The sequence below is a fragment of the Arachis ipaensis genome, chromosome B10 (assembly GCF_000816755.2).
Source record: "Arachis ipaensis cultivar K30076 chromosome B10, Araip1.1, whole genome shotgun sequence".
Lineage (NCBI taxonomy): Eukaryota > Viridiplantae > Streptophyta > Magnoliopsida > Fabales > Fabaceae > Arachis > Arachis ipaensis.
In genome coordinates this window covers 111926555-111936802 of record NC_029794.2, presented here as the reverse complement: position 1 = coordinate 111936802, position 10248 = coordinate 111926555, and the positions used below count along the sequence as shown (strand labels likewise).

The 10248-nt window shown below is 36.8% G+C and overlaps 1 protein-coding gene across 1 annotated transcript; it reads right to left on the bottom strand.

The window, feature by feature from the left end:
• On the bottom strand, nucleotides 4394-5239 carry LOC107620901 (uncharacterized mitochondrial protein AtMg00810-like). The gene is made up of 2 exons (XM_016322993.1): nucleotides 5131-5239; nucleotides 4394-5031 (listed from the first exon to the last, which is right to left on the bottom strand). The coding sequence occupies exons 1-2, from the start codon at nucleotides 5237-5239 to the stop codon at nucleotides 4394-4396; spliced, it is 747 nt and encodes a 248-aa protein (XP_016178479.1).

Sequence of the window (10248 nt, the reverse complement as noted above, 5' to 3'; positions counted from 1 at the left end):
TAATTTTGTTATTTATAAAATTAATTAAAATTTTTAATTATTTAATTTAAATTATATATAAAATTCTTTTTTATTTCTAATTACTAAAATTTTAAATTTTAATTAAGCAAAAATCTAAATTATTAATTTCAAATAAACAAAAATATCTAATTGTAATTGAAAATTATATAAATTCAAATTAATTTAAAATTCAAAATCTCATAACTTTAATTTATTTACATTTCAGTAAAGACAATTTTTTTAGCAATGAGGACATGACGAACGACGAAAGATGAGCACGACGACCCACGACGTGTGACGAACGACGTAGAGAAGCTTGTGATTCGTGAGTGTACAGAAGGGTTGGATGACCGGTTGGACGACCTCCTAAAATCGTGACCATAGATACTTTTAGGTCACTCTCTAAAACCGTGACCATAAACCCTTTTAGGTCACCCTTTCGTAAAACCGTGACCATAGACTCTTTTAGGTCACCCCTCAAAACCGTGACCATAGATAATTTTAGGTCACCCCTAAAACCGTGACCATAGACCCTTTAGGTCACCCCCAAAACCGTGACCATAGACCTTTTTAGGTCACCCTTCTGAAAAACCGTGACCATAAACTCCTTTAGGTCATCCCCTAAAACCATGACCATAGACCCTTTTAGGTCACCCCCCAAAAATGTGACTATAGAGCCCTTTAGGTCACCCTCCAAAACCGTGACTATAGACCCTTTTAGGTCACCCTTTGTTGAAAAATCGTGACCATAGATCCTTTTTGGTCATTGTAAAAAACCGTGACCATAGACACCTTTAGGTCACCCCCAAAACCGTGACCATAGACCCTTTTAGGCCACCCTCAAAATTGTGACCATAGGCCTCTTTAGGTCACCCCCCAAAACCGTGACCATAGACCCTTTTAGGTCACCCTTTTTTGAAAAACCGTGACCATAGTCCCTTTTTGGTCACTGTAAAAAACCGTGACCATTGACCTTTTTAGGTCACCCCAAAAACCGTGACCATAGAACCTTTTAGGACACCCCCAAAACTGTGACCATAGATCCCTTTAAGTCACCTCCTAAAACCGTGACCATAGAACCTTTTAGGTCAAATTTTTTTGAAAAACCGTGACCATAGACCCTTTTTGGTCACTGTAAAAAACCGTGACCATAGACCCCTTTAGGTCACCCCTCAAAACCGTGACCATAGACTCTTTTAGGCCACCCTTTCTTAAAAAACCGTGACCATAGCTTTTTTTTATCACCCTAAAAAACCGTGACCATAGAGGGTCTATGGTCACGGTTTTTTACTGTCACCAAAAAAAACGTGGCCATAGACCCAAAATGTTATAGTGAGAAGTTCATCAACTTGGACAGTGCTTCCTAGTCAAAGGAGTATTCCGCCAGAATAAGGAACTAAATCAGAGGCAAGCAAATCTGGTTCATCACATAGCAAAGAGACTGTTGAAGCATCAATCTCCTTCATGTTTTACAAATTGTAATTTTCTTTTTAATGTTTATCTTTCTGTAATTTCTTGAGGTAAAAGGAAAAATGAGAGAGCTCAAGTAAAAGCCTAAGAGTGAAAAGAGGCAGAGAGAAACACTTGAGTGAAAAGCCTAGAGTGGTTTTAGATTGCTTTAGGTTGATTCTGTGTCTTGTATCTTGTACCAGTGAGGTACCCCTTTCTTAGTTGGGTGAGCACTAAGAGTCAAGAGTTAGGTATTAGCATAACCAATTCAAGTTAGGTTAGAACTTGAGAGTGAAAGAATTGTGTCAATCTTGTGGAATTGGTATATGTAATACTTTAACTATAGTAGAAATTCTACCACTGTTGTGGTGGAGATTGGATGTAGGTTGCATTGCACAAGGCAACTGAACCAGGATACATGATGGTATCAGCTTCTCTCTTCCTTTCTCTGTTCTGTTCTCTGATATTCATGAGACAAAATAAAATTGTCTCATAAATTTTCTGCTGTTGAGTTCAAACATAATCAAACTGAAAGTTTGTTTTAAAGGGTTATTTTATTAAAGTTAAAGAAGGTCATAGATTATATATATATATATATATAAGAAAGTATTATAATTTTTTTTATACATTTTAAAGCTTGTAATTTTCTTAAAAATTTCAGTGAAGGTGAAGAGAAGAGCATCATTTTGTTAAGGGAAAAAAGTCTATTTCAGTGGGAAAAAACCAATTTATTGGGCACAAAATGCTTTTTACAGATCACAATTCAAATGCACACTATTAAATTCAAAGATTTTAATTAAAGAAGAAAGATAACAAAGCATTCAGATTCTTCTATCCAGTAAGAAAAGAACGAGTTCAAAGAAGAGATTTGTGAGAATAACAAGTTCAAAAAAGAAGCAGCAGCAAGGAAGAATGGAAGAAGACAAAAGCATCACGAGGCTATTATTTTTGTGATGAATGTATCGCATACTTGTTTCTTAAGGTTCAGGTATTCATTTCCTCTTTCTAAACTTGATCTTCTAGTAATGTAATATGATAAACCATTTGAAACAAAACCTTCTCTTCCTCTCTCATTCTTTTATAGCCCTCTTCAGTTGTTCTCTTTTTTTCCAAAATGCTTATGCAACTTCTCAATGCAAGTTTTTCACATGAAATTTTGATACCAGAATCACATTACTTCATACTACAAGGAATGCACTCAATACCATCGAATTTAATGTTGGATGTTACCGGCGATAGATTTTCTGACGGTTACGAATAAAAATTTGTCTCCAGAATAATTTACAGTTGGATTTAAAATTCCGTTATTAAATTCCATGGTAAATAGGGGCGAAAAATTAAATTTATTAGCGCCAAATTCAGCGTCCAATTTTCCGTCGAAAATTTCCGATGGTATATTAGTGAAACGCGGCGTTTAATCAATGACCAACATTTTAGTATCGGATTTATCCATCGATAAATCTAACAGTACAATAATTGTCCTAAATTCTAATTCAAAAACCCTTCTCCCTCTCCTCTCTCTTTCTCCCTTGCCATTTTCTCTCGCTCTTCTGTCTTTCTTGTCGTTTTCACTGTCGGCTACCATTCTTGTCTTTGTAGCAGTGCCTCCTCTCCACAACAAATGAGTCCCATTGTTGCATTGTCCTAGCCAAGCCACAAAAGGTTTAGACGTCACTGTCGGGCTCTGTATCTATCATCGCTGCTTATTCGTGGGTCGCCATCATCATTGTCCATCATCATTCCTCTTCCAAGTTAGTGTAAATCCTCCTCATTCTTCAATTTGTTAATTTTTTTAACCATAAAACTACTCATTAATGGCACAGGTAGAAGAAGCTTGACGCTGCCATCGCACCATGAACACTGCCACCGCAACTCAACAACTAGGTTTAGGTTTTTTATTTTTTAATTTGCTACATATTTTTGTATGTATTTATATGTATTTTATTAATTTTGTATTTGGTTTTTCATTTAAAATGTAAGTCTGTTTGAAATTTTAATTTTTTTTTAAATTTTTGTTTTAAATTCAGGTTTATTTTTTTAATTTACTGGTTAGAGTAAAGGTAAATATCAAATCGGTACTCGAAAGATTCTGACGATGACAAAATATTACTTGAATGTTGTCATTCACAAAATGATCCCTGAATGATTTTAAAATATGAGAAAAGTGATTAGATGTCAATTACTCCTATTTTCGTTAACAGAAAATGTTGAAGTGGCTAACTGAGGAGATGATATAGCATACTTTACTGAAGTTCATAATTACATGAAATTTTTAATTATTTTAAAATAATAATCACAAAATATTTTTAATTATTTTAAATCAATACAAATGAAGAAAATCTCATGCCCTAAGCTGTTCAAGCTGTGATGTTGATGGTTTGATGAACCAGAGGGAGAGAAATAAGTTCTTCTCATTGTTGAAGAGAATGAAAAATCCCCTTAGAAAATATTTGTTGAGTTATTACACCTTATATACTATGTACTCTTTATGTATTCTAACTAAAAAATAATTACAATGGTAAGCCTATTATTGATAAAGAAATAATCTAGGTAACACCCTCCCGCAAGCTAGAATTGTGTAAATCTAACAATCCTAGCTTGAAACATTAGCAAGAAAAGGATCCGGTGGTAGAGCTTTGGTAAGAAAATCAGCAAGTTGATCCTTGGAACGAACTGGCATAAGATGAATGAGACCAGACAAATGCTTTTCACGAACAATGTGGCAGTCCACTTCAATGTGTTTGGTTCTTTCATGAAAGATTGGATTATTGGTAATGTGAATGGCTGACTAGTTGTCACAGAATAGATTGATAGACTTTTGAAGCGGCAAACCAATAAAATCCATTAAGAAAGATAACCAACTAGCTTCACAAGTGGCAACAGCAAGAGACCTATATTCAGCTTCTGCAGAGGACTTGACAACTGTGGTTTGCTTCTTACTCTTCTAGCTAATGAGAAAGTTCCCAAGCATGAAGCAATAACCGGAAATGGAGCGACGAGTATCGGCACAGGTAGCCCAGTCAGCGTCGGCAAATCCAGTGAGATGCAGATTAGAAGTAGAGAAAAAGAAGAGACCAGTTGCAGGTCGGCCTTTTAAATATTGGAGGACGCGAAAAGCAACCTGTAGGTGAGAAGTGGTTGCACAGTCCAAAAATTGGCTCAAACGTCCCACAGCATAAGAGATATCGGGTCTAGTGTTTGTGAGGTAAAGGAGTCGGTCGATGAGCTGTCTGTAAACAGTGTTGTCTGTTAAAATGGTACCTAATTCCTTTGAGAGTTTCTGACTATAATCAAATGGGGTAGAGAGAGGATTGCAATCTAGATAACCGAAATCCCTGAGAAGGTCCATGGTGTACTTCCACTGATAAATGTAAATTCCAGAGTTAGAGCATGCTACTTCCATTCCCAAGAAGTATTTGAGATCACCAAGATCCTTTATTTTAAATTTGTCATCCAAATTTTGCTTGATGGAATTGATTTTACCAATGTCATTCCCCGTTAAAACCAAGTCATCAACATATACGAGAATGGCAGTGAAGCTTTCAGATTGTTTCTTGATGAAGAGTGAATGATCATAAAAAACTGCTTATAATCAGCATCCACAAGAGTATGAGTGAGCTTAATGTTCCATTGCCTGCTTGCTTGCTTAAGCCCATATAGAGATTTTTGCAATTTACAAACCAAACCTGGTTGTGACACAGCCAAACCGGGTGGTATCTTCATATAAACTTCCTTGTCCAAATCTCCATGAAGGAAGGCAGTGTTGACGTCCAGCTATTTCAAATGTCATTTCTTTGCCGCTGCTAATGCTAACATTACTCCTAGGGTAGTCATTTTGACAACTAGACTAAAAGTATCACCATAATCTACTCCTTGCACTTGAGTGAATCCTTTTGCAACTAGCCTCGCTTTGTTCCTATCTATGGTGCCATCGGGATTGAATTTTACCCAAAAACCCATTTGCAACCCACAGCCTTCTTGTCTTTTGGGAGTTCAGTGAGACACCAAGTTTTGTTCTGATCTAGAGCTGTCAATTCATCTTGTATTGCCTTTCTCCAACATTCATGTGCAGCCGCTTCCTCATAAGTGCTAGGTTCTTAATTTGAGGTGATGGCTAGAGAAAGTGACTTATATTTTGGGGTTAGTTTATCATATGACAAGTGTTGTGAGATGGGATATAATTAAAGAGTTAGAGTTAGCAAAGTTGCCAGAGTGAGTTGTGTAGGTTGTCATACAATGATAGTCCTTTAAATAAGAAGGTGATTTCTTGACTCTTTCAGACTTTCTAGTAATGCAGTCATGTGTGATGTCAGAGTGTTGTGATGTAGGTGCATTGGTAGTGTGTGGTGTGGTAATGTGATGCGTGAGCATCTTTCCTATCTTTTCCTAGTGAATTTGCATCTAAATTGTTGAGTTTAATAAGGAATTAATTATCTTTTAGCCAATATGGATGCTACTTTGAGTCTTTTGTAATTTTGTTTATTTTAGGTAGCATTCGGCGGAATTTGATGGAGTTTCTGGAGCACAAGAATCAAAGGAGATAGCAGCGAGGAGCGACGCGTACGCGTGACTGACACATACGCGTGAATTTGGGGTATCCAGGGCGACGCATGCACGTGCCTGACGCGTACGCGTGATTTGAATATTTGCTCCACGACGCGTGCGCGTAACCGACGCGTCCGCGTGACTCACAGAAAAGACCATCGATGCGTACGCGTGACTGACACGTACGCGTGACATGCGCCACGTGCAAAAAACGCAGAAAAACGCTGGGTGCTATTTTTGGGCTGTTTTGACCCAGTTTCCAGCCCAGAAAACACAGATTAGAAGCTGTAGAATGGACAAAACAAGTGGTCCCCACCCATCAATTGAAGACTTGATTATTTAGTTAATTTTTTATTTAAATTCAAATTTGAATTCTAGGAAAATATATTATTTTTAATTTTTAAAATTAGATTTTAAATTTATTAGGATTAGTTATAAAAGGGAGAAGAAACCTCTCTTTTGGGGGAGGTCCCGGGGAGGATCCCATTCTATTCCAAAATTACATTCCGTATTCCATAACATTTTACTCTGAATCATGAGCAACTAATCCTCCATTGTTAAGGTTAGGAGCTCTGTTTATTGTATGGATTGATAATATTATTTTTTTATTTTAATTCATGTCTTGATTTATATTTCAATAATTGTTTTCGTTCCTTATTTTATAAATTTGGGTGGAACGGAAGTATGACCCATGTTCTAATTGAGTTCTTGTATAACTTGGAAAAGCTCTTTACTTGAACAATAGCTTGAAAACATATTATCCTGAATTTCTAATTGTTTGTATTTGACGGGATACGTGACATATAATCTCTTTATTTTTGGACAATTAGGATTCTTGTGGCATATAAACTAGAATTTGCTCATCACCCTCTAATTGGAATTAATCGACCAAGAAATTGGCAGTTGATGAATTTTAGAGGAGACTAGGAAGGTCTAAGGAATTAGGGTCTAGTCACAAATAGTTTGCCATGAATTAAATATTGCATGATTAAAATAGTTAATAAAAAAAGTCAATCCAGAAAATAGATAACTCTGAAGCCTTAACTGTTTTCCCATATATATTTCACAACTCATTTGGTGCTAGCTTTCTGAAATTCTTAATTTACTGTTTAATGCTTTTGAACTTCTAAACACTATTTTCTGTTTGTCTAACTAATCCTATCAAATACTATTGTTGCTTAATCCATCAATCCTCGTGGGATCGACCCTTACTCACGTAAGGTATTACTTGGTACGACCCGGTGCACTTGCCAGTTAATCTGTGGTTAGAAATTTCGCACCAAGTTTTTGGCACCGTTACCGGGGATTGACTGTGATTAACAACTATTAGTTTTTTGATTGTTTAGATTAGGCATTTTAATTTTAATTTTATTTAAATATTGTTTTATTATTTTTCAAAAAAAAAAACAAAACAAAAAACAAAAAAAAATTAAGAACAAAGGATTGATTATTTTTCAAGTTTTTTTCTTTCTTTTCGTGCATTCCTTTTCCTTCCTTTTTATTAATTTTTTATTTTTATTTTCTTGTTTTCAAAACTTTCGTTCGTTCTATTTTGTGCTAAGAAAAAATAATGGAGAGAGATCATATGGGTTACTACTCACACCTAAGTAGTAATTCATATGATTGTGGATAGAGGAACTACCCAAATTTTGGTTGGCAAAGTCAAAACCAAAGAAACTTCAATGCTCCATGTTCCAACTATCAAGAACCCCCATCTCCATATTCATATCAAGAATCACCACCTCTCTATCCGTATCATGAACCATCATCTTTCTATCCATACCAAGAACTGCCACCTCTCTTTCCATATCAAGAACCATCATCTCCTTCTTATTCATATCAAGAGCCATCTCCTTCTTATTCATCTCAAATACCATCAGATCTTGAGCTTCTCATGAAAGAATTCTTACATGATATAAAGACAAGTGTCAAAAATGTAGAGAAGCATGTGCAGTTGATTATCAAACCACAGGAAGAGGAGCAAGCAAATTCCTTCCCAAGAGATATAATACAAGATCCTATAGAAGAAATTGAGGAGATCAACCAAAGGAGTTCATACTTCAGTGAACTAGAGAACTTTCCATCCTCACACATGGAAGAAGAGGAAGATGCAAAAACAAAGGAGGAAGATGCACCCACAAAGGAGGAAGATGCACAACCTCCCATGCCCTTGGTAAGCAATGAAGAAGAGATTGAATTAGAACAGGACTACCAAGAGGAAGAGGTTGAAATTGAGAAAGCCTGCAAAGAAGTGGAAGAATTCAAAGAAGAACACAAGGGAGTGGAGCTTGCAAGACCTCTCCCAAAGCCATCACCATCCAATACAACATTCAAGTGGGTAAAATTCCTATCCTTAACCTTTACGTTCCCACTTGAATATGGGCTACTGGAGATGGATGGTCAACTTAGAGCTCTTTGTGGCATTAAGAGTAAGAGGAAGATGGTTAGTGGTGAGAGTTGTCAAGCAAGGTTCAATATAGTTGCATGCTCCAAAGTGAAGTGCAAGGATTGGTGTAGAGCTCAATTGAATGGGTCTAGAAGGTTGTTTGGATGTCTCTATGAGAATTCAGATTGCTTGCCACCCGGTGGGAATAATGGTGATCCACAAGAAGACGGGTGTAAAAGCAAGGTTTGGGACCATGGAATTCATTCTCACAATCAACACTCTTGGGGCCTTGTCACTTGCTTCAACTTGCTCGAAGGCGTTATGCGCCTAGTTTGGAATCCCGGTGGCCATTGGAATTACAAACATTGCTGGAGATTCCTGGATCAGTACAAGCACAAACCACCATGACAAGGAGCTCACCACATGTCCAACTTAAGGACTTTAACTAAAAGTGCTAGATGGAAGACAACCCACCGTGGTATGATCATTCCTTTTCATTCTTAGCTTTATTTTGTTTTATTTTTATTAGTGGTAGTTTTCTTACTTATTTGATTTATATAGAGTTTTTACTGTTTTACTGATCATGCAGCTATTTTATCACAGGAACCAAACACCTCAGGCTATATTTCAAAAAAACGAGAGCACACGACGCGCAAGCGTTGCTGACACGTACGCATCATATGGGTGTACGTGAAAAAAATAAAAGTGAACAGAGAGTTGCGCGGGAGTGGCGCAGGAAGTGTGCCTGGCGCACAAATTGGCTCACGCGTACGCGTCCATGAAGCGTGCGCGTCATTTGCGACTTTGGCACTCCACGCGTACACGTCAAGCACGCGCACGCGTGGATGAGTGAAATCGGCGTAAAAGGTGTTTTTTCAGAGAGTTATGCTGGTGTGGGGCTGGAACTATGCTGGGCGCACAAACCCCACCACGCGGACGCGTCCCTGACGCGCTCGCATCATTTTCCCATCCTGGCCATCCACGCATACGCGTCACTTGAAATTCATGCGATCCACGTTTACGCGTGCCTTACACGTCCGCGTCGCATGCAACGCCCAATTAAATCACCTCAGCGCTTGATTTCAAATCATTCACCCCCCAAAATCCTAATTCTCTCTTGTTCTTTTATCCTTATATTCTTCTTTCCTCTTACTATTTGTTTTTATTTTCAGCTCTTCCTTGCTTGACGACAAGCAAACCTTTAAGTTTGGTGTTGACACTTTACTTAAGGGTTTTCTGTTTATTTTTATGGCACTAAGGGAGGTGAATCATCTTCACAAAGGAGCACAACCTGAAGAATAAAACGACTGCTCGGATAACTAAGCTGGTTGAGTTTCTTTCATTTTTTTTATTCCTTCCCGATTTTATTATGTTATGTTCCGGTTTCCTGCTACTTCATTTTGTTTATTGCATGATCCTTTATTAGTAGATTCATAGGTTCTAGTTTAATTTTCTATTAAGTGCTTTAAATTCTGAAAGATGTCTCATGTATTGCCAACTGAGCTTGAAATCAAAAAGAAAGAATAACAGATGTAGTGCATGAGAATTTGAGTTTAATTTTTAGAGTGGTCTCATTTATTCAAATGTGGTAGTATTTTCTATGACCCTGAATGCATGACATGAACAGTGCATATTTTTTATAGTGAAGTTTATGAATGTTAAAATTGTTGGCTCTTGAAAGAATGATGAAAAAAAGAGAAATGTTATTGATAATCTGAAGAATCATAAAATTAATTCTTGAAACAAGAAAAAGCAGTGAAAAACACGAAGCTTGCAAAAAAAAATATATAAAAAAATAAAAAAATAAAAAAGCAAACAAAAAAAGCCAATAACTCTTTAAACAAAAAGGCAAAGGGTAAAAAGGGTCC